The 26054-nt window shown below is 41.2% G+C and overlaps 2 protein-coding genes across 3 annotated transcripts in view; both read right to left on the minus strand.

The window, feature by feature from the left end:
• The window catches only part of sdccag8 (SHH signaling and ciliogenesis regulator sdccag8), a 94775-nt gene extending 84795 nt beyond the window's left edge, over positions 1-9980 (minus strand). Inside the window, exons 1-5 of the mRNA XM_061911161.1 lie at positions 9715-9980; positions 5086-5244; positions 1403-1470; positions 1249-1320; positions 1061-1171 (exon numbers count right to left, since the gene is read on the minus strand). Coding sequence (XP_061767145.1) covers positions 1061-1171; positions 1249-1320; positions 1403-1470; positions 5086-5244; positions 9715-9784 — 480 coding nt within the window. The 5' untranslated portion in view covers positions 9785-9980. The remainder of the gene's footprint in view (positions 1-1060; positions 1172-1248; positions 1321-1402; positions 1471-5085; positions 5245-9714) is intronic.
• Positions 9981-12920: 2940 nt separating this feature from the next.
• tnfaip3 (tumor necrosis factor, alpha-induced protein 3) overlaps positions 12921-26054 on the minus strand; it is a 41350-nt gene continuing 28216 nt past the window's right edge. The window contains exon 9 of one of the 2 annotated variants that reach the window (XM_061911164.1): positions 12921-13927. In XM_061911164.1, the coding sequence (XP_061767148.1) occupies positions 13814-13927 (114 nt within the window). In that variant the 3' untranslated portion in view covers positions 12921-13813. Of the gene's footprint in view, positions 13928-18797; positions 24696-26054 lie in introns of those variants that run through there. The other variant, XM_061911163.1, reaches the window with a different exon arrangement.

Below are 26054 nucleotides of genomic sequence, written 5' to 3' on the forward strand. Positions count from 1 at the left end.
TACTATATATACATATATATATAGTTCTGTCCATATTACACAGCACTAAATACAATTAAGTTATATTATTTCAGCTGCATTAAGAACATGCAGTCTTCAATTGGTCACTAGAGGACGCCATCACGTTTAGTGAAAATTTACATTAATTTGGTATAGCCTAAGTAAAGATTTTTTGGGACTTAAAGTTGCTGTTTGCAACTTGCTCGCAGTCACATATTTCAAAGCAAAACATAACAAGAACACCATTGGCTAGCTTACGTTGCCATTAGTGGTTTAACAGATCATATTTGTGTTAAAACTGTCTATATTATTTACAACTACCAAGTTTGTGTAGTAACATTTTTCACCGGCCTGAATAAAAATGATTGGTGTTTACTGTCTCATCAGCACATACTCGTTGGAGCGCGTGCACACATACAAAAGCAGTCCAAAAGAAGCATTGAACAATATGCAGTCTTGTTGTTGTTAAGATAGGATATACATTCAATGACAGCTAACACTAACTATCCACATAGCTATTATTAGCTGACAACATTCAAAACTAATGCACGTGCATGCGTTACGTCATTACGTCCTCCAAGCTGTAAAAGGGCGGGAAATACTGTGTAAAATATACTGGGAAGTTAGCGCCCTCAATTAATCTGTGTAAATGTTGCAAACAGTTCTTTATTAGTCCCAATTCTTTTCAAATTCTGTTTTAAACACGGTATTATGCTCATTTTATCTATAATGTCCAATAAGTTAGAGAAAGGGGAATTAACACTTTTTTTTGTAATAAGTTGCGTTTTTACTTATTTGTGTTTTTTTTGTATTTGATTTTCCGATTTGGAAAATGTTCTGTTACAAGTCAATGTAGATCTATGCATAGGAGTATAGAAATGGGAGTGTGTTTTTCTTAATATATGACATTCAAAAAGGGCAATGTTAAAGAATAGGATATAGTATCATTTTGTGAAACTATTGCAATAAAGTAGTACAAAAAAAATTTTTTACCAATGCAACTAAAGTACGTAATAAATACAAATTTTAGATTCTTACATAAGATTGTGGCAGACTTTACCGTGCGTTCGTTCGGAGAAACATCTGCATGTTTGGCTTTGAGCTCGGACCACAGTTTCTCATTCTCCACCACCACCACTCGGATCCTTTGTTTGAGCCCCTGCTGCTCTTCCTGTCACACCAACCACAAAAAAACTCAAACAAGTGGAGTGCAGAGAAGATGGTCATTGAGCAGACTTGCATACAAACCTTGCAGAATCGCACTTCAGCTTCCAGATGTTGGATGTAGTCGGACTGGTTGTGAGTCACTGGGACCAAGTCCTGCCAATTATAAGGGGTTTAAAAAAACGTGCATCGATGGCACTGCATAAGCACTTCATGTCATGTGATCTGTTTTGTGTACCTTAGATGGCGAGGGAGGGGCAGGTATCTCCATTCCTTGCTTCAGTAAGAGGCTCTTCAGTTGATTGACTGCAAGCAGACACAAATGTTTAAGTACTGGTACTACATTTACTGCCCCCTGAGGTGCAGAGGAGGTCTCCCTCTAGGCCATGTCGTACAGTTGGGAAATCAAGGAATGTTTTGGTAAAACATATTTCTGAAGTCACAAAAGTTCCTAAAGTTGGTATGTTTTTCTTTTTCTTTGGAAATTCATTCCAAAAGACGAAAAGGCAAGAAGACAGGAGGAGAGTAATGTGTGGTGTGCTTAACTTCTTTTCAAACATTACGGGACAAAAAAAGTGTTTCCAATATATTGATTTACCTGTGGCAGGCTCTCACCAGTAAATTTAAGGCCGCCACAAGTAATAAAATAAAATAACCGTAGTAGACTTTGTTTGTCTCTCGCTTCAAACAGGGAGAAAGAGGTCTCACTCTATGCATCGCTCACCACACCTGAGCGCGTTTATTTAATTGAACGCATTGAGCCCTCTTTTCACTCAATTACAATTTTTGTCTTGGTGGGCGGACAGCGGGGCGTCAGCTTCACACACACAGGAAGCAGGTATAGACAACCTCCCTACTCCATAATGAGTGCTTCAAACTAACAAAAGTTAGGAGGAAAAAATATGATTACAAAGCCGCAAGTCCCGTTGTGGTAATATTTCAGCATCAAATCGGATGGGCATTTTGAGCCCATCAACACGGTCGAACGATCAACAATACCGTGATCATGTGATGTCAAACAAAAAGGGAACGTTCGACTTGTGTCACATTCAATATTTATTTGAGTTACATCTTTGCTTACAAAATGTGTCTATTTAATTTTTTGTTTGTTTATTTATTAAGGATAAAGTTATTTACCTTCCAATTGCAGTACAACAGTAATTAGTTCTACAGTTGTGGTGTACCGTCAGGGCCAGCGAGGCCTTCTCTGCTGGCCTAACATAACCAGAAATCATAATCATAATAAAAGATAAAAAAGTATTTTATAATTTACTTTACCAAAATATCTAAAAGTATTCATATTTTCTTCATGTCATATTATGCTCCTTCCAGTGCTGTTGTTTTTAGGTTATAAAGTTTTTATGCAATCAGAATTTAGCTAGCCTATGTTGCCATGCTATTCAAAATCTGCCAAAGGCCTTCAGATTCAGCAATGCGGGCATTCGTGCACTGTAAGTGAACGGGGACATACAATGATTGACAGTTGCATTAGCCAATCACATCACGAGTTGTTGCCTTCTAGATGGCCTCATCATCATAGCATCATCATAGCAGTCTGTCGAGCGCGACAATGACTGTTTCATTTAGGTCGGCTCATAGACCTCCACTCAGCCCTGTCTTTTGCCTTCAGCTGCCAGGTTGCAGTGTCGATCTTCAGTTCCCTCAAATTCCGTTTAACGGCGTCCTTGTACCTTAGCCTTGGCCTCCCTCGGTTTCGTTTCCCTTCCTCCAACTGTGAGTAGAGCAGATGGCGAGGGAACCGCTCGTGACTCATTCTCTCTACATGCCCGACCCATCTCAGGTTCATTTGGGTTAAGATGTCATCCATCGATGGCAGTCCAGCCCGACTTAGGACCTCTGTGTTCGGGATTTTGTCTGTCCAGGAGATATCCATGATGGTCCGAAGGTGGCGCATCATGTAGGCGTGAAGTTTTCTGACTTGCAACCTGTAGATGCTCCAAGTTTCAGCACCGTATAAAAGTGTAGCTAGCACAGTTGCTCTGTACACCTTGCACTTGATGCAAATAGAGACATGCCTGTTGTTCCAGAGTCTTTCCCTTAATTTCCCAAACACAGCACTCGCTCTCCCCATCCCGAGTCTGATCTCATCATCAAGCTTGGCATTTTCTGTCACTGTGCTTCCGAGGTACTTGAATGTTCGGCATTGCACAAGTGGGTCTCCCATGACACAGACCTCCCCTGGTAGGGATGATGTGGGATCATACTTGGGTGGCTGGTACAAGCATTTCGTCTTGTTGATGTTTATTTTGAGGCTGAACTGACTAGCTGTTGCTGAAAACTTGTTCACAAGATCTTGTATGTCCTCTACATTGTGCGCAACTATAGCACTGTCTCACAACCTTAACTGTTGTCTTGCTCTTTACTCGAAAGTGAGCAACTTAGAACAGATCTGCATCTTTTCTTGTCCGGATGTAGACCCTCTTCGATGTGTCCTTGAAAGCAACCTCGAGCATGGCTGATAGGTAGAGTGAGAACAGGGTTGGTGCTAGAACACAGCCCTGCTTCATTCCATTGCTGACTGGGAAGTCCTTCGAGACAGGTCCACCCAGTGCCACATTTGCCTGCATGCCCGTATGAAGGGCCTCAATAGGCTCAACAAAGTTGTCTGTACATCCGTACTTCTTGAGAACTTGCCAAAATGCCGTGATTTGTCTTCGGGGTTTGCTCCCTTAGGCTTTGGTCAACCAAGACCTTAACCACGAGGCAGCGGTAAACACTTCGTAACCCTGAGGAGGGAGGCTACCAAGTGCTACACATTGCCCAAGGGTGACCCGGGGTTTTCTGTCGGGGTAGTCCATCCCCTAGCTTTTGGAGGGCGGGGTTGTCAGAGCCCGTGCAGTAACCAAACTGCCCAGTGCCTTAGGCCTTCTAGATGGCCTAAGGCAGATATATAGTGATGTTAGGAGCCAGGTAACATAAGAACTTCATTACCCAGCATGCCACAGTAGTGAAGAGTATGCACAGTCGCCCCGTTTAGGTAGACATGCCGTCAGCTTCATGTTATTGATGAGCACGCTGTGGAGTAAACTTTAAGAATTTAGTCAACACGCCTCATCTGCATCTTTTATGATTAGACAAGACAACACATATATTTGCAATGCCATTTTCAAGAAGGATATTTAAAGAGAAACTACATCTTGTGAGATGATGTCGGCCAACCTCGGAAGCTAGCTCAGCTGTCCCGGTGATGAAATGTGAGTTCAGATATTTCGTTTCTTTATTTTTCACGTTTAATATGTTTTTTGCAATTTAAATTTTGACAGCACCACATAAGATGTGTTTTAATTGCTGATGCGGATTCATTGATTTGTAAATGCGCCAGAAAATAACCTGTTTTGTACAATGTCCAGTAGTGCATAAATGTGTTTCTGTATAGTATTTCTCCAGCAATGGTAATGGGGTGACATCAATTATGGTATTTTGAGAGGTAATTATTGAAGTCAGATATCACTGAAGGCCTAGGTGGGAAACGCACGGCCCGCCACTGTTCCTTGCATTATGTTTATATATTATGATTACATTACATTATAAACACTAAACTTTTTATTGCTTATTTCTTCAATTTAAGACGATGTGACAAATGCTCCGAGTTTTTCTGTATAAAGTCAAATATGTTTTAGTCAATTATTGTTCGTCTAATGTGTGGCACCTTCAAACAAGAAGATATTATATGACAGTCTAAAAGTAACATGTCTTGCTTCACTTGTTATTTGCGCAGTTTTAAGCATTTTTGTGTATAAAATATTGAAAAAACGCAATTAAAATTGCAATTGCACTTTTGGAGAGAAAAATCGCAAAAAAAATTTCCTCAAAATCGTGCAGCTCCACTTGCCATTCTGAAAACTTGTTCCAGAACAGACTCTGTACGACTACAGAAAGAAATGTTTTAGTAAGAGGCACCTGCTTCGCTCTGCGTCTTCTGGCTCCATGGCGCACGGTCTGTGTCAGGCACGGCGAGTACAAGGAGGCCCCCATTACTGTGTCCAAATTCCTTGTCACTATCAGGGTTCTGCTGCTCCACAGCGCTGCTGAGATGCTGCAGGCTTCCATTAGCCCGCTCTGGGAAAAAAAAAAACACACAAATGCAGATGTGCATATTTTGAATGGTAAATGTAAATGAGTTATACTTGTATAGCACTTTTCTACCTTCAAGGAACTCAAAGCGCTCTGACATTATTAACATTCATTCATTCATTCATTATTAACAACACATTCACACGCTGACGGCGGGACTGCCATGCAAAGTCCTAACCTCGACCCATCAGAAGCAAGGGTGAAGTGTCTTGCTCAAGGACACAACAGACGTGACTAGGATGGCGGAAGCCGGGGATTGAACCAGGAATCCTCTGTTGCTGATGTCCATGCAAATAACCACACAAATTATGGCTGGGCGATATATCGAATATTCTCGATATATCGCAGGTTTGTCTCTGTGCGATACAGAAAATGTTTATATCGTGATATTTGAGTATAAAGTACATTCTCAGGCAGTTGCTTTTAGCTGCGGGCATTACACTGCAGACGTTTCTCACTCTTTCTTGCGTCTCCTTCTCACTGAGACATAAAACAAGCGCACTTTCTTACATACGTCACACACTGTCGTGCGTGCAACGTCACACGCCCTCACGGAGCAGAGAAGTAGCAGCATAGGTAGCGTTAGCTGTGCTGCTAGCGGTGCGGTGCGAGTGGTAATATGAGAGAAAGAATGTGCGAATCTGGTAACAATTGAAGGAAGAATTAATTCCCAAAAAAAACAGCACAGGGTCTATCGTCTTGCGGTGGATTGGCTTCAAGCAGCAAGATGTTAAACAAGTACACGGCAAAAGCGTTGCTACAAAAAGTAGCACAACTGCTATTTTGTAGCATGACTTGAAAAGTCACCCGTTAGAGAATGAAGTGTGCTTGAAACTCCGCATGTCAACATCTCCATTCGGTGCCACACCAAAAAAATGCCCAAGCAACCATTTACACATCAACACCGTATGAAAAAAAATAGTCAACAGAAGGAGATAACGTCCACAGTGAACTACCACATAGCGAAGGACATACACTATTTGATTTCCTATTATGCTGCTCATTTTTATCTGACAGTTATTGAAATATCTTGTGTGACATCATGCACAGAAGTGCACTTAATTTGTTTTAAAGTATTGTAGTGGAAATCTGTACAAAAAGTGCACTTTAATTTATTGCACTATAAAGCTCTGTCCTCGGCACTTCCAGTATTTTACCATAAAGTCTGCCGTTGTTGATTTTACAATACATTACTGGAAAAATCGGTACCACATTGTTTTACGGTAAAAGACAGTTGTCAGAATTTTAACGTTAAAAAAAAATTGGTAGAATTTTTCCCCATAAACAGTAATGTTGTAAAAAACGCCGTCAATTTTACAGCAAAATTCTGATGACTAAGCTTTTTTTTTCCCGTAAAAAAACCTTGGTACCGTTATACAATGGTTTGTTGCACAAACCACTGTATATTTTACAGTACAATTATGGTGACTGATAGGGCTAGACGATATATTGATATACTTGATATATCGTGGGTTTGTCTCTGTGCGATATAGAAAATGACTATATCATGATATTCGAGTATACGTTCTCACACAGTTGCTTTTAGCTGCGGGCATTACACTGCATGCGTTTCCCACTCTTTCTTGTTTCTCCTTAACATAGACTTAAAACAAGGGCACCTTCTTTTATACGTCACGCGTGCAACGTCCCACGCCTTCCCCGAGCAGAGAGGTAGCTACATGGGTAACATTAGCTGTGGTGCTAACGGTGCGTTGCGAGTGGTAAAACGAGAGAGAGAAGGTGCGAATCTACTAACAAATGAAGGAAGAATTAATTCCCAAGTAAAACAGCACGAGATCAATCGTCCGGCGGTGGTTTGGCTTCAAGCGGGAATATGTTGAACAATTATGCGGCAAAAGCGTTGCAACAAAAAGTAGCAGCACTGCTCAAGTAGCATCATTTGAAAAGCCACCCGCTAGAGAATAAAGAGTGCTTGAAACAACATTTCAACATCTCCGTTCGGTGCCACTCCAACAAACTGCCGAATCAACAATTTCCATATCAACACCGTATGAAAAAAAAATCAACAACAGAAGGAGATAACGTCCGCAGGAACCTACCAAAGATAGAAGGACATACACTGTTTGGTTTCCTATTATGCAGCTCATTTTTGACAGTTTTTGAAATATCTTGTGCGACATAATGCAAAAAAGTGCACTTTATTTGTTTTTAACTATTGTAGTGGAGTTCTGTACAAAAAGTACACTCTAATTTAGTGTTGTTTTAATGTCATCTTAGTGACATCATTCGTAAAAGTGCACTCATAGCTTGTTTTAAAATGTCTCTGACAATGTTGTACTTTCTGTTTTGGAAATGACATGAATGGTTGTGCCACTGCTTAATAACTGTTTAATAAATACAGTTTTGGTAAATTGACTTAATTGTGATTTCCCTCTCTGCATGAAAGTTTAAAATTAGCATATATTAATGCAGTAGGAACAAGAATGTTTTAATGTAGACACAGAGAATCATCATACTGATGTGATTATACACATCAAGTGTTAATTCAGGGCTAAGGTAAAGTATTGCGATATATATCGTGTATCGTGACATGGCCCAAAAATATTGAGATATTAATAAAAGGCCATATGGCCCAGCCCTAGTGACTGAGTTGAGATTTTTTAATTTAGAAAATCTAGATTTTTTTTTTTTTTTACAGTGTACGTAAAAATATATGCAATATTAAAAAATGCAAAGGCAAACTCATATTATTCGCTGTTACAAAAGGCAGCCATAACTGCGATTTGGCCTTCAATGAAAACAAGTGTGAATGTTGTCTGTCTATCTGTGTTGGCTCTACGATGAGGTGACGACTTGTCCAGGGTGTACGCCGCCTTCCGTCGAATGCAGCTGAGACAGGCTCCAGCGACCACCCTTGACCCCGAAGGGACTAAGCGGTAGAAAATGGATGGATGGATGAAAACAAGTTGACACAACTGCTTTGATGTCTCTTATGTTGTTTGTCTTCTTTAATGTTTTGGCTTAATTTTTGGCGATTCCACTGCAACCACATAGTTTTGATGTGTGCCTGAAAGAGTGGCAGCAGATCACAGTAGCTTCTGAGATGTGTATCATTTTATATTTGAGTTACTGTTTGTCAAACTATTTCCCCTTGTTTGTCCAAGTTTTGTGCAAATAAATTACATGCATTTATGTAAAACGTTTTAATATGCTCCTGGATGACATTCTAAAAATAAATTTGCATTTGTGACCAAAATAACGGGGTGTTTTGTAAAGCAGAGTTTAATTATGCAAGTGAGTTATCGCTCTTAATCATGATTAATCAAAATTAATTTGATAAAAGAAATTAATCATTCGACAGTCTTAATATATATTTTTTTTTCCCAATATGTCGTTGTTATAGTGGCTGCTGGTTGCAGGAGCTCTGAGTTGTTGTGTATTTTACTTTTGTTCGCTTGATATTTCCCTCTTATTTTCATGTGTTTATTGCCCTTTGGTTTCGGCCCCATAGGGACCGCGCAACAAGGGGTGGCACTTTCGTGACTTCTGCGGTGCATTTTTATGTACTCTTGGATCCAATTCGTAGGAATTTTGGCCATGGCCATATTTGCACCAGAGTCCACATGGAGATAACAGAGGAGTTGCAGACGCTAGGGTCGGGATGGACGAGCTTCACAGATCTTACCATGAATTGATTAACGTGGACCCCGACTTAAACAAGTTGAAAAAAACGTATTCGGGTGTTACCATTTAGTGGTCAATTGTATGGAATATTTACTGTCCTGTGCAATCTACTAATAAAAGTCTCAATCAATCAAAGCCCTGGCTGAATGAGCATGTATCGGACACTACGGCTCCTTGGACTGAGTCTCGCTAATCCACGCAGACAGGACATTGGCCAAGAGCTACTGGGCAGCCTAGGATGGAGCTATTGTTTCTGTTGATGTCTCTGAGTGGTCGTGATGACCCCCGACCCAAGCAGACGATAGTGTGGAGCACTGCAGAAGTGGGTGTAGAAATAATTGTGTTTTGTTATTTGTCCATGTATGGCGCAATGGTAAGTGTGCAATATTTATGGCTCATTTTTTTTTTTTTTTTTTTGTCTTACTTTTGTGGCTGTATTTAGAAATGGCAGCCGTTTCATCAGCTCTATCCTCTTTGAATGTATTTAATGACCTTTGATTTCTTTGAAGTTTTCCTAATTTCATGTGTTTTTTACCTTATTTTTTGTACAAAAAACAGTGTGCAGTGTATTCATAATGATGGCGGCACCAGGAAGCAACAGGTGGTGGTGAACTTTATCTTGTTGGTCCTCAAATGTGAACTTAATAGGAGTTTGTTTTTGTTTTGTTCTTTAATTAAGGTTTAATTAAAAGCACAATAGAAGTCAAAAAAAGGAACACACCTGGAATTACCATGCTGTATTTTCCTTTAACTCGAGGCTAGTGCGAGTGCTAATTAGTCACGTTAGCAAAAGACAAACCCGATACTTACCTCTTAGTTCTTTACGGTAAGCAACACCCAACTCCTCCGCTTCATCCTCGTCAGACTCGAACGGTTTCATTTATTCAACTTTAACGTGACTCAGTTTGGCATCTTTTCATCCATTAGTCACTTAAGATGCACGTAAACACCCACAGCGGCGCGTTACAGTGGTAACCCCATGGGTTTGTTTGCTTAGGAAACTGGAGTGTGCCGAAAAGGCGGTTCTCTATTGTGGAATGTGAGTGATCGACAACCGTCTGCTTTGATGAGCAAAACGAAGCTACCTTTAACAGATGACGCCAAGGGCCGTAAAACGGATAGAATTCTGGGAGATGTAGTAAAAACATGAGGTAAATAATCAACGTGACTGCGGCCTTGTGGTAAATATGGTGCATTGCAACACAATAAACTTAACATTTGGGTCATATTGTGAACTGAAAGCCATATTATTGAAAATAAAAACCATACAAATGCAATGTCTTTGACAAATGTTTCTCTCTGGCACTCATCGAGGGTGGATGCTCCCATTTCCTCTCCCTTATCTCTCCTGCTTGCTTCTTTGTTTCGTCTTGTCTTAACTTTCTTGTTGCCTCTTTTTGCACTGCTCTCCAAATCTAAACATAGGAACTATTTAACTGGGACGGCATGGCGCAGTGGGAGAGTGGCCGTGCGCAAACCCGAGCGTCCCTGGTTCAATTCCCACCTAGTACCAACCTCGTCACGTCCGTTGTGTCCTGAGCAAGACACTTCACCCTTGCTCCTGATGGGTGCTGGTTGGCGCCTTGCATGGCAGCTCCCTCCATCAGTGTGTGAATGTGTGTGTGAATGGGTAAATGTGGAAGTAGTGTCAAAGCGCTTTGAGTACCTTGAAGGTAGAAAAGCGCTATATAAGTACAACCCATTTATCATTTAACTGGCCTCAACAAGATCTTGGGTTTGGGGGAACCTGTTGTCGTGACGAAGCGGTTGTTGCTGGACACACGACGGACTCTTGGGGGAAGAAGGAGGGCCGCGTGCCTGGCGACCCTTTTCTGTCAACGACGTGAAGCTATCCACCAATTCGGTATTATGACAACAGGACATCTGCTGAGTTGCGTAAGCGTTGCTCTGGTTTGTCGACAAATTGGAAGTTGCTGGCAGTCTTCAAAGTACCCCAAAGCTGCCAGAAATGATTGAAAGATGCGGGAAGAACTGTGGATCACATCAGACTGTCTACCCTGCAGTTTTTGAGGACCAGTCATTGACAATTTAGGGTGGAAAGCAAATTGTATTTTCACTCGCATACAAATCATTCTAATTTGGATTGTTTCCCTGGCTTCGAGACTCTCCCGAAGGTCACTGCAATGAAGACACAACAAACTCCCTTCTTGTCTCTCATGGACACACACCTGTTGTTGTTGACTTTTGACTAGCGACTGCACAATACATCAAGGCCGCGGAACAGACACACACTGCGGGCTTATACACACACACACACACATCCACATAAGAATATACGCCACACATACACCCCCCCACCCCCCAACCCAACGCCCTCGACGCAAATCCCATAGGGGTGATGAATGGATGGTCAGCGCCTGAAGAGCTGCGGCCTACCACCATGACCTTGAACTACCTTCCTTCTGTTGCTAGATATCTCGAGATGTATGTTTTAATATGTATTTGTGCTTTGCTATGGAGTTTTTTTTCCACTCCAGACTGGTCCCCCTTAGGAGCCCAGTCTAGATTGTATTTTTTCACTCATCCTTCCCCAGCGTTTACCTTTTTCCAATCTTTTATGGGGCGCCTTATGGTGACCCATCAGCGTTCTTGTTCTGTACACTGTTTGTTTGTCTAATCTTGAGAAGGTTTGTGCTGAAAACAAAGTTTCGTTGTACTTGTGCAATGACAATGAAGACCTATCCTATCCTATCCTATATTAATGTGACTCATTTGGTTTTTGATGTAAACACCATACTTGGGGGGTTTTATTTAAATGATCCCCAGAGCTTGTTGCTCTTTTAATAAACGAAGCGGATGTGTTTTAAGTGACTCACACAGTCAACTGTGCATTACATGACTGCATCCTTTTTGAAGTTACGTGAACTTCTGCTTAATTTTCCGCAGAAAAATGTCACAGGCCCGTAGGGGGAACTGTCATGTGACACATCAGCAAAGCATGTGTGCTTCTAAGAAAAATAAACATGGTGACACACATATGTAACCCTGGCGACGCCCTTGTCCTATTGCACAAAGGGGAAACTTCCAGCGCTGTACCATTGATTTTTTTGATTTGGGTCTTGAAAAGAAGAAAGACTGGCAAATGAGTCAGTCAGGACCTGGTGGGTTCATTCACCGACATTGTGTTATCATCGACACATGCATTCAGTTTTTTCTGAAGTGTTTGCACCGGGAATCACGTGCATGCTCTCAAGTTTAAAGTGACATTTTTAGTGTAAATGAGCTGAAAAGCTGACAATACCAGAAAAGATGTGATCTCAAACGTACATACTTAAAACTGTACCCCTGAAAGGACATATTCGACTTTAAATGGCTTTATTATCTGAATGGTGAAGACTATACATTTTTTATTCAACCCCTGAAAAAAAATGATGGACCCACCAGACTTGGAGGATCTTCATTTAGTTGTTAAATTTTGAAGAACAAAAGCAGTTTACAAACATGACACACACCTACGGTCATTTAAATTGCTCAAAAATGTTTATTATGTGTTCTTATTTATACACTTTTCAAATGTTCTTGTAGTCAGACAATATTTTCAGTATATTAAAAGGGATTTTTACCTAACATGTTTCGCCGGTCATCCGCAGTCTCCTTTAGAAGGGTTGGCCCTTATATACCAAAGATACCGTCTGACTAAAAGAACATTTGAAAAGTGTAGTCATTTCAAATGACAACTTTCTGGCTTTAAGAAATGCTAAAATAAATAAACAATATACATTTTGGTAATCAGTAGCATTTTCATTTTTGGATCTTGCAGAGTGAAACATAATATAGAATAACTAAATTCTAAGGAAAGTATGGAATCACCCTGTACATTTTCATTTCCAAAGCTAAAACCTCAATCAATCAATCAATCAAAGTTTATTTGTATAGAATAGAATAGAATAGAGTTTTATTGTCATTATTGCAATGAACAGGTTCAAAGAACAACGAAATTGGAGCAGCTCCTCCTAAGGTGCATATACAATATGGCGTATATAGCGTCTCAAAGGGCTGTACAGGCCACAACGACATCCTTGGCTTAGATCCCACATCAGGGCAAGAAAAAACTCAACCCAATGGGATACAATGAGAAACCTTGGAGGGGACCACAGATGTGGGGGACCCTCTCCATGCAGTAGAGGGAGGCAGAGTAGAAAAGAGAGGGCAGATCAACTGGACCTGCCTTAGATCAAATCTATTTATTGGTCTGCAGTTGAAAAGGAGTGTTCACACTTTGGAGAGCTTTTGCAGCAGGTGGAGTGACATGAATCATGGCTCCAACACGAGAGATGGCCATTGAAACAAAGGAAAGGATTATCGAACTTCTTCGAGAAGGCAAATCAACATTCAATGTTGCAAAGGATGTTGATTGTTCACAGTCAGCTGTCTGAAATCTGTGCCAAGTACAAACATCGTGGGAAGGTTGTGAACGGAAAGCTAAGTGGTATACCAAGGAAAATATCAAAGGCGTCCAGAAAAACGGCAAACGGGCGGAGACAGGAGTCACCGTCAGTGATCAAAGTGTGAAAAAACGTTGAAGGAGAAGTCAGTTTAATTACAGAAAAGCTAAACAAAGTCGTCACTAACACTTGAACATAAAAACAAGGTTTTTAGGGACGGCGTGGCGCAGTGGAGAGTGGCCGTGCGCAACCCGAGGGTCCCTGGTTCAATCCCCACCTAGTACCAACCTCGTCACGTCCGTTGAGTCCTGAGCAAGACACTTCACCCTTGCTCCTGATGGGTGCTGGTTAGCGTCTTGCATGGCAGCTCCCTCCATCAGTGTGTGAATGGGTAAATGTGGAAGTAGTGTCAAAGCGCTTTGAGTACCTTGAAGGTAGAAAAGCGCTATACAGGTACATCTCATTCATTTCATTTCAATGAGCTAAGGAAAAGCAATCATGTTCTATGGAAATTCATATTCAGTTATGAATTGCAAACCTGCATTGGACAAGGACAAGGTGATGATGGTGGAACTTTTGTTTGGTGTCGTTCCAGTGAGATTTATGAAGACGACTGCCTGAAGAAAAGAAGTACATTTCCACAGTCATTGATTATATGAGGCTGCATGTCAGGTTATGGCACTGGGGAGACGGCTGCCATTACATCTTTAATAAATGCTAAAGTTTACATTCTGGACACTTTTCTTGTTCCATAAATAGAAAGGATGTTTGGGGGTGATGACATAATTTTTCAAGAAAATAATGCATCTTGCCATAGAGCAAAAACAGTCAAGAATTCCTTGAAGAAAGATACATAAGATCAATTTCATGGCCTGGAAAAAGTCCGGATCTCAATCCAATGTGAAATATGTGTGGTGCGTATTGAAGAAAATGGCTCATTACATGACTAAACATGCAAACCTGATATGACAACTTCAATCAGAGAAAGTCGGAGCTGGAGTTGACGGAGAGTTCTGTTTGTCACTCGTTAAGTCCATGCCTCAGGAACTGCAAGCTGTTATAAAAGCCAGAGGCGGTGCAACAAAGTACTGATAGTGTGTTCTTGTAGTGTTCTTTAATTTGTTTGTTTTTCATGATTCCATCATTATTTTCTCATAATTAAATGATTCCATAATAATTCACTCTGCTTTATCTAAAAATTAAACTGTTACTGACTACAAATGTATTCACTTGATTTATTTTTGTGTTTTTTAAAGCCAGAAAGTTGCGAAATTACTATACACTGTAAAAAATGTGTGTAAATACTAAAGCAAGCAATTGTTTAATGCACTGAAAAAATATATAAATGCAGCACTTTGGTATTTGCTCCCATTTTCCATGAGATGAACTCAAAGATCTAAAACTTTTACTATATACACAAAATACCTATTCGTCTCAAATATGATTCACAAATCTGTCTAAATATGTATTAGTGAGTATTTTTTCTTTGCCAAGATAAATCCATCCCACATCAAGATTTGGCATATCAAGATGCTGATTAAACAGCATGATTATTGCACAGGTGATTGATTGATTGAAACTTTAATTAGTAGATTGCACAGTTCAGTACATATTTCATACAATTGACCACTAAATGGGAACACCCGAATAAGTTTTTCAACTTGTTTAAGTCGGGGTCCACGTAAATCAATTCATGGTAGGTGTGCCTTAAACTTACCACAACAAAAGGCCACTCTGAAATGTGCAGTTTTTTACACAGCACAATGCCACAGATGTCGCAAGTTTTAAGGAGGCGTGCAGTTGGCATGCTGACTGTAGGAATGTCCACCAGAGCTTTTGTCCGTGAATTGAATGTTCATTTCTCTACCATAAGCCGTCTCCAAAGGCGTTTCAGAGAATTCGGCAGTACATCCAACTGGCATCACAACCGCAGACCACATGTAACTACACCAGCCCAGGGCCTCCAGAACCAGCAGGTGACCCTCCATAAGCCACCTGGACAGCTGCTGCAACAATCGGTTTGCATAACCAAATAATTTCTGCACAAACTGTAAGAGACCGGCTCAGGGAAGCTCATCTGCATGTTTGTTGTCTTCATCGGGGACTCGACCCGACTGCAGTTCGTCGTTATTACCAACTTGAGTGGGAAAATTCTCACATTTGACGGCATCTGGTTCAATGGAGAGGTGTTCGCTACGGAAATGAATTTTCACTGTTCAGGGCGGACGGCAGACAGCGTGTGTGGCATCGTGTGGGAGAGTCAAGTGGCCCATGGTGGGCGTGGGGTTGTAGTATGATCAGGCGTATGTTATGGACAAAGAATGCAGTTGCATTTTATTGATGGCATTTTGAATGCACAGAGGTCCATTATTGTACCATTCACTCGAGACCATCCCTTTATGTTGCTGCATGACAATGCAGGGCCCCCTGTTGCAAGGATCTGTACACAATTCCTGAGAGCTGAAAATATCCCAGTTTTTTGCATGGCCAGCAATCTCACCGGACATGTCACCCATTGAGGATGTTTGGAATGCTGTGGATCGGCATACACGACAGAGCGTTCCAGTTCTTGCCAATATCCCAAAAATTACTAACCAATCCAGCACTTCAGGGTGTCTTCATCATCATTTGTACCAATTGTGATCAAAATCTAAAATTGTTATTAACGTCCCGTGTTTTGTGGGGAAACATCCAATCAAAGTTCGGCGCCTTGCCATGCCCACATCCTATGACGTTGGCACGTTTCCTTTGCAATTTATCATCGCCCATCTGTCTTGGTATCTTTCAATTTAAATGGGGCTCATTTGGTTAAAGTCCCTCGAAAGAGGTAGTTTAAATACGACCCCCGATTTTTAGCACCAAACTGGCTGACGGAAACCAAGATGGCCAACTTCCTGTTTATTTTCAAATATGTTCTCTTGTCAAGACTCCATCGATCTTCGAGATGATACGTGAATTTGGCAGAAGGGCGTAAATAAAATAAAAATGGTAAATGGTTGTACTTGTATAGCGCTTTTCTACCCCATTTTTAAGGAGCCCAAAGCACTTTGACAGTATTTCCACATTCACACACTGATGGCGAGAGCTGCCATGCAAGGCGCTAACCAGGTCCCATCATGAGCAAGGGTGAAGTGTCTTGCCCAAGTACACAACGGATGTGATTAGGATGGTAGAAGGTGGGGATTGAACCAGTAACCCTCAGATTGCTGGCAAGGCCACTCTCCCAACTTTGCCACGCTGTCCCCAACTTTTTCACATTTTTAAGGGTGTCAAATTTTAAAATTTCATGTTTGGGTCCCCAAGCACCTCCAAGTCTGAGTCCATGGTTCTCGCCCGGAAAAGGGTGGAGTGCCATCTCCGGGTTGAGGAAGAGATCTTTCCCCATGTGGAGGAGTTCAAGTACCTCGGAGTCTTGTTCACAAGTGAGGGAAGAGTGGATCGTGAGGTCGACAGGCGGATTGGTGCGGCGTCTTCAATAATGCGGACGCCCTATCGATCTGTTGTGGTGAAGAAGGAGCTGAGCCGGAAGACAAAGCTCTCAATTTTCTAGTCGATCTACGTTCCCATCCGCACCTATAGTTATGAGCTTTGGGTTATGACCGAAAGAATGCCACCCGGACGCCTCCCTGAGGTGTTTAGTGTACGTACGACCGGTAGGAGGCCACGGGGAAGACCCAGGATACGTTGGGAAGACTATGTCTCCTGGCTGGCCTGGGAACGCCTTCAGATTCCCCGGGAAGAGCTAGACGAAATGGCTGGGGAGAACGAAGTCTGCGTTTCTCACCTTAGGCCTCTGCCCCTGCGACCCGACCACGGATTTGCGGAAGAAAATGGATGGATGAATGGATGGTCCCCAAAGTTGTCATGAATGTACTCATGTGATCAAAGTGGGAGGATAATGATAAGCAAAGCAATTTTAAGAGGGCCTTCGTAAACAGCCATTTCAGTAGGGCTTTTTCGGTGCTCTGGATCGCTGCTCCATCCCTATAAAGTGAAAGGAAACCCATACATCCATTTTGTTCCGCTTATTCAAAGTCGGGTCGCGGGGGCAGCAGCCTAAGCAGGGAAGCCCAGACTTCCCTCTCCCCAGCCACTTCGTCCAGCTCCTCCCGGGGGATCCCGAGGCGTTCCCAGGCCAGCCAGGAGACAGAGTCTTCCCAACATGTCCTGGGTCTTCCCCGTGGCCTTCTGCAGGTCGGACATGCTCCAAACACCTCCCTCGAGAGACGTTCAGGTGGCATTCTGACCAGATGACCCAACCACCTCATCTGGCTCCTCTCAATGTGGAGGAGCAGCGGCTTTACTTTGAGCGGCTTTACTTCTCACCCTATCTCTAAGGGAGAGCCCCACCACCCGGCGGAGGAAGCTCATTTCGGCTGATTGTACCCGTGATCTTGTCCTTTCAGTCAAAACCCAAAGCTCATGACCATAGGTGAGGATGGGAACATAGATCGATTTGTAAATTGAGACCCTTGCCTTCTGGCTCAGCTCCCACTTCACCACAAAGGATCAATATAGCGTCCGCATTATTGAAGACGCCGCACCGATCCACCTGTCAATCTCACAATCCACTCTTCCCTCACCCGTGAGCAAGACTCCTAGGTACTTGAACTCCTCCACTTGGGGCATATTAAATATATTTCTAATTTTCACTCACATTTCAAAAAAAAACAAAACATACTGGATCAGTTACACACTATTGTTACATTAACACAGGAGTAGCGAACTATTGGGCAGCATCAACCCATGTGACTTTTTCCAGCCAATCAGAAACAAAGTAGTGTAAAAAAATGAAATGTTACCAAATATGTTGCAATTATGACAGATATAAAATAGCTTATATTTTATGTAGATACAAATTATAATATAACAATTCATTTATACACATAAAAAAATCACATTCTGGCTCTAAAAGGCCCCCTCCCACTGCAAGGAGCCACTTCCCCCGCAGTGCATCGTTTCTGAGGGTGGGTGGGGGAGGCTTTACATGAGGTAATGTACCTCCTTTAATATGTACTGTATTATCCATTCATCCATTTTCTATACTTATTCCCTTTGGGGTCACGGGGGTCACTTGTGCCTATCTCAGCTACAATCGGGCGGGAGGCGGGGTACACCCTGGACAAGTTGCCACCCCATCACAGGGCCAACACAGATAGACAACATTTACAGTCACATTCACACACTAGGCCCAATTTAGTGTTGCCAATCAACGTATCCCCAGGTGCACGTCTTTGGAAGTGGGGAAGAAGCCAGAGTACCCGGAGGGAACCCACGCATTCACGGGGAGGACATGCAAACTCCACACAGAAAGATCCCGAGCCCGGGATTGAACCCAGGACTACTCGGGGGCTTCGTATTGTGAGGCAGACACACTAACCCCTTACCACCGTGAAGCCCGTACTGTATTATTAAGTGCTATTATTTATTTAAAGCATGACGCAAGATGAGTGCAACAACACACACACAAAAAAACAGTAGACAGAATTCAGATTTCTTAATAAAAAATAATTCATTTCAGGACAACATATAAATAATTATTGAATCACACAATACACATATTTTGATATGAATAAATACTTAACAAATAAAACCAGGCTTTAGTTTTTTCCCCCTCTCTCCATACACTCCATTGCTGAAAGATCACACAGGAAAAACAGGTTTGCATGTTTTGTTACACCTTCTTCTTCTTTTTCTGCCTCTCATCCCACTCTTGGAATGTCCCTAAGTGAGTGGGAGTACCGTTCCGTTCACGCCCACGCAGCTCCGCCGTCACACGCAGAGTCTGGATGAGTGGAGCTGCTATTTTTGTGTTATCTTCTGTCGGCTTGGAGGCGATTAAAGGACACGGGAGATCTCGAAGTGTTCACGCGTGAAGGCAGAGGCGACCTGCGGCCACAGACAGACATCGGCTCGGACGGCTTAGTTGGAACCGGCCATGACAGTGGCTCGTGAAGCGGCTCTTTGCGTGGCAAAGTGGGCGCCACTTGGGGGGTACAGCGGAGCCTCACAAGTTGAACACCGTGACACGTTGAAAACGTGGAGTGAATCAGTCCGTTCCTGGGTCAAGCTCCCGCCATCATTAAGCTTTTTTCCCACTGTACAAGAACAAAAATTGACTATATTAGCCGGGAATGTGGTCTACAAAAGCTAATTAACTTTGGGGACTTGAATTTGTGCTGGGCTGAAAAACATGGCTGTGGCTGTAGGCACCCTTTTGGTGTATTTTATTCCAAATGAATATCACAGTTGCTATGTTAAAATGTTGCTACTCACAATTGCCGTATTTTTTACAATGACCTCAACATTAATGCTGACCTGTGTTCCGTGCAACAAGACACTTGTTCATAAAGGACAGGGTGTCAAACACAGCTATATGTCTTTCTTTCTACTTTCTCACACTCCAAATCATTATCAAAGTATGATTTTTTTTTTACTTATTCAAAATAATAAGTTACCATATCCCTCGCCAATCATTGACAGCTTCTAATTAATGCCCCATCCTGGTTGAGGTTTAGGTAAATAAACACCCGGGCTATTAATTAGAGCATTTACAGTAAACGGAACTCAGCTCCATTCAAACAATCTATCACTGATCTTTGTCATTATTAGCCGTTATGCTTTCAGCTACATGGCAATCACGTTAGCACCCACTTGGAATTAAAAAAAAAATGGCGTGGGACTTAATTGATGGCATTGCTCATATTATTACCAGCAGCCTTGACTAATTTCTAGGTCATAATAAACTAAATTTTCAGGTTCTATGGTTCCATCACACTTTTGCTCTTGTAGTCTTTTAGTGGCATCATACAAACGCACTTAAGAGGGTTAAGGCGCTCACCACCAGGGTTGCACAGAAAAATTTCAAGTTTTGATTTAAAATAAAAATATACACATACATATATCCATACACATATGTATACAAACATAGGTATACACATACATACAGGCATATATACATACATATACACATATATATGTATATATATATAAATATATATACACACGTAAGTACATATACGCATACATATATACACGTATGTACATATGTGTATATATGTATGCGTATATGTACATACGTGTATATATACACATACATATACGCACACTTATATACACATATGTACATATACGCATACATATATACACACATGTTCATATACGCATAAATATATACACATATGTACATATACGCATACATATGTACACATATGTACATATACGCTTACATATATACACATATGTACATATACGCTTACATATATACACATATGTACATATACCCATACACGTACATATACGCATACATTCATACACATGTTCGCATACATATATACACATATGTACGTATATACACGTACACATGTACATATATGTACATATATGCATACAAATATATACACATATGTACATATACACATACACATATGTACATATATGCATACATATATACACATATGTACATATACGCATACATTTATACACATGTACATATGTACATAAACATACATTTATACACACATATATACACATATGCATACATTTACATATACACATACATTTATACACATATATGCATACATAAATACACATATGTATATATTTATATATACGCATAAGTACATATATGCGTCCATGTACATATACGCATATATACACACACATATGCATATACATACACAAATTTTAAATATATACACATATACTTATGCCAATATATAAAGAAATATCAAAAATATGTTTTTAGGCATCTCCATGCAACCAAAAGGAGCTTTTCTAAGCTGTAACCTATTTTTAAAAGTTTCATTATAATTATTATACAAAATAATACATTGTGAGAATCGGTTTCAATTGGGAATCGTGTTGATTGGAATCATCGCCCCAGGAATCGGAATTAATTCTTGGGTGCCTAAAGATTCAAAGCCCTACTAACCAGATTTACTGAGTCTGTTGTTGTTGTTTAACTCCAATTAGGGCGCTCGACTTCAGAGGCTCTACCGTAATCATCATAAAAAGCGGTGCGATGTCTTTCTGCGGCACGCTGGCGGCCATTTTTTAAAAGAGGTATAACAACAACTGTTTGGCGTTTTGATGGCACATGTACATTATTTTGGCAAAAAACAAAAAAAGAGAAAGCTATTAAAATACATCTGGAAACCCTAGTAAAAAAATAAAACAGGAATGTTCCATTTGAGACGCGCACGCGTGTGTGTGTGTGTTTAAAGATGAGGCATCAGGTCGGAAAGGTCCTACAACACGGACCGAGATCCATATTCACAAATGCATTGTAGAAGAAGAGTACTAATAATAATAAGAAGAAGCGGGAGCAGTGATCGAGCAATCATGTCCCTATGGTCCGTCTTAAAGGCAAAACGTATAGAGGATCAGCCCCGATACAATACAGTGCTGTTGCAGCAGCAGCACAAACACATTCAGAGTGATGACATGTGCCAGAGCAGGCCATCAAAAGGTCGCCTGCTCGTGGGAAAAGTTGTTGCCGTGGCCCGGCCGCTGAAGAAGCCCACCTCCGGCTGGGACACGGCCTTGACAACAAACCCCGGCGCTGGATTTCCTTCCATGTGCTGTGTGTGCAATTGGTAGTAAGGTGGATCACATCCCAGTCTGCGGGCAAGACTGGAACCACTTTTTGTGTGGGAGCGTCTAGGTGCTGAAGTGGTCCATTAAGAGGAAAAGAAACATCCAAGGCAACTGATTTGTTAAAAAGCAAGGAAAGCTGGCTAGGAAAAAAGAAATGCTGTAAGCTTAATGCGGTCTCCACTATGTGTGTGTGTGAGTATGTTGTTGTGTGTGTGACTGCCAGCATGTTGGCTACGTTGGAGAGGCTCTCTGTGCATGTAGCACCAAAAGCAGCAGGGGCCTGCCCTGTCTGTCTTGCACTGTTGAAACACGTCTAGGCTAAGTCCAAACATACATGTTCAGTGGTACCTCGGTTTTCACAACCCCCCTTTTTAGAATGATTTGGTTTTAGTATGACTTAACAAATGGCGACTCTGTGGTTTCCTGTTAGGGAGTACGCCTGCAAAATAACCCACCACGGAGGCAAATGAGGATTAGTCCAATAAGTTGAATCCAGTCCTTCGTAAATAGTATGACATGCTTTATCAGTATCACGCTTCAAAACACATCCTTTAATCCTGACTTCCTTATTTTGCTTCAAAAAATATGTGTATGTATATATATATATATATATATATATAATCAGCACAAATTTTTTTATTTATCTTTTGTAGGTCCAAATTGTTTATATATTGCGCTGATCCATTAGAATTTATTATACATTTTTATATACCATAATTTTATAATCTCATTATTCTTTTAGTTTATATTTTTCAGAATAAAATGTTTCAAGTCGTTCAAAAAAATGTTCTAATTTAAACAAGGATTAAATTTTTTTTCAGGCAAATTGATAAGCTTCGAATATTTTCTGTTACAAACTAAAAAAAAAAGACAAGATATACTGTCTTATCAGTAAAAGACATTATTAAATGTTTGGATATAATTTTTTTAAACAACATATTTTTTTAAATAATATAGAAATTTATCAGAGCGGTTTGTCCATTTTATGGAGGAATATAGTTAATCATAGAACTAGCACCCAATGTAAAAACTATTGATTTTGAATCGAGATTCGATTCTGAATCGAATCGTTACCCCAACAATCAAATCAAATCGTGTGGTGCCCAAAGATTCACAGCCCTAATTTGGACTGTCACAAAAAGAGTTGGTGTTACTGGTTATGCATGACTATATGGGGACGGTTTTGAAACCTTGGACTTTGAAAGCCTCACATCCTCTTTTGGTATTGCTTATAATAGATTGGTAATTCCATCAATGTCTCTAAAAACATGCAGTGACAAAAATTTAATTGATAGAAAAATAAGTGTATGCATGTAAACTATAATTATTTGCCATTAAAAGTGTTTTGTGTTAACATTTTTGGGGGTCTGGAATGGATTAATTGGATTTAAATTGTTTTGGTTTTCAACAGACCCTTTGAAACGGTATAACGAAAACAGAGGTACCAATGTTTTGTTTTTGTATATTACCCCAAACCCCCTGCCCCCATACCCTTCCTCACCAAGTGCATTTCGTCTAATAGAACGACTCCCCTCTTCATCATAGTGGGGAAAGTAGATCAATACAAAACCGGAACGGCGCACGTTGTGACATCATACAAAGGAGACGAGCCAAACTGCACATGCTGAGGTTCGGCGAGTCTCTACCCTGGTCAAAGTTTTCCAAAAAAGTGCACTTCTGTAGACCCTTAATATATCCCATGTACGTTTGGACAAAGGCAATGTGAATTCAATATAAACAGGAAAAAATAGGGAGTCCTTTTGAAAGAAACACTGACTAATGGAAGGTAGTTCTGTCATCACGCGATACTGATTGTAAGAGCTTTTTGGCAAAGTTATTTTGCAAGGACAAGAAGGACTCGGAGAGCGAGGGGTGCATGCAAACTAATAATCGTCACCAATCAGTTTTTGGGGTAGGAGGGGGGCTTTTAACTTGCACAGATTTGTTGCAGGGCGTTCCCAAGAACAAATGCAAAACAGACAGGCATGGACAGGTAGAAACAGACGGAGGACAGACAGACGATCCTTGGCTGTGGTTTAGAAAGCAAAAAGTCCGATACTTCTCGTTACGTCGACGTACAATCGTTGTGTCCGGCGCGAGTCAGCGCGTACCTTTAAATACATTTTGTACACAAGTCGCTCGCTCCGCTGACACGTCGCCCAAACCTCTCGCCGTGTCAAGTGCACGCCGCTCGCCGGATGATAGTAATTGCACAAAGAGGTATTCTGGAGGCCATGTCTACTGCAAACACACACGCGCACTCACATTCACTTCCCCCACGTGCACACACTCTTGCTTCACATTCTACATGGGGGACAGGGGAGTGATTTTCAGGCCATAAGGTTACTAGTTAGTCACTAGCTAGTTAGTAAGTTGGTTAGTTAGTATCAGAGATGCATTGACTGGCATGGTGAGCCCGGCAGCAGGGCGTGCTACCATGTCCGCGAATGTCAGTTTCGCGCCGCGCGATTAGCCGCGGTAAATCTGTTTGAAGTGGTCGCACTCGTTGCAGTAGCCCTGTTTCTCTTGGTTGGCGTAGTGGTCGCAGCCCTGCGTCCGGCAACGCTGCTTGGACTTCTCCTTGGGCGCCTGCGCCCGCCTGCCCGCTTCCCGGCCCTGGCCCCGCGTGTGGCACTCGGGGCAGAGGTCCGTGCAGCCCGGGGACACGTTGCTGCAGCCGCTCCGCCGGCACTGGGTCTGGGTCTGTGTTTGGGTCTGGGTCTGGATTTGGGTCTGGGTCTGGGTCTGGAATTGCTGCGTGGATCGGGGTTTGGTCGCTCGGTCACGCTTTTAGGGAAAGAGGAATGTAAAGATAAGTTAAGTGAGGACTTCTTCAATGAACAACAGCAAAGTTAAGCAGCACATGTGCTCCATTTTTTTGTGATGAGTGAATCAATACCTGAATATTAACAATACCGATATTAAGGCAGTGTTTCACATTTACCTATTTATTTGAGACAGCCCGCCACAAATACATTTGGACTAGAGGGGTCAGAAAAATTGATTTTCCAATGAATCGAGATTCTTATTTGTAATGATTCTTAATCAAATCTTTAAAAAATCAATGTAAAGAAAAATAACAAAAACCTTTTTACATAAAATGTATTCTGTCCAGGCACTCAGGAAAATCCTATCTGATCCCCACATCTGCTGTACAGATTTACTTAAGAAAAGAGAAGTGCAGGATACTTCTCTTATTGCCTTATTTGTATTTGACATTATTAAATGTTTGAGTAGAGCTTTATCAATCAATACGAGTTTTTTTTATGTAATATAGAAATATATCACAGCTGTTCATATATTTTATGGAGGAACTTAGTCAATCATAGAAATGGCACCCAATGTTATTTAAAAAGTATTGATTTTGAATCGAGAATCGATTCCGAATCAAATCGTTACGCCCAAGATTCTAATCGAATTGGAAAGTGGTCAAAGTTGTTATACACTTTTTCACCACTAGTGGAAGTAATGAATATGTCCAACAAACAGCAGAGGTCTGGCGCTAAAGTAATTGAGAAGTGTCTTAAGTGTACAAATTAGGACTAACATGTTAAGTGCAAATATTTCTATTTGCACTTAAATGTTACTGACCGTTTATTTAAGGAACATATTCATTATTAATTTAGCACAACATAATCGTATGTTGGCGCCTTTTTCAGCTCCAATCGGGCGGAAGGCGGGGTACACCCTGGACAAGTCGCTACCTCATCGCAGGGCCAACACAGATAGACAGACAACATTCACACTCACATTCACACACTAGGGCCAATTTAGTGTTGCCAATCAACCGGAATAAGCGGTAGAAAATGGATGGATAATCGTATGTACTTTTTTTGTCAGTTCTTATGCATATTATTTGGTCAGTACTTATTTTTTCTAATTAGCCTGACCGAACTCCAAGGTTTATGCCTTAAATAAATTCTCTTTGTGATTAACACATGGCTTCATATAATTTTACAACGTTGTAAACTCTAAGTAGGTTAGATATAATTATTGAAGATGATTAAAATCAAGAGTAGGATTACTAATTCAGTTTTAATAATTGAGTGGGTCCCGGACCAGTCTGTGTTAGAAAACTTGGACTCTGAGGTTAGGAACCCCTAATCCATTTCAATCTATGCGGCCCTCGGTGGGAAATATTAGTAT

This window comes from Nerophis ophidion, linkage group LG09, assembly GCF_033978795.1.
Source record: "Nerophis ophidion isolate RoL-2023_Sa linkage group LG09, RoL_Noph_v1.0, whole genome shotgun sequence".
Taxonomy (NCBI): Eukaryota; Metazoa; Chordata; class Actinopteri; order Syngnathiformes; family Syngnathidae; genus Nerophis; species Nerophis ophidion.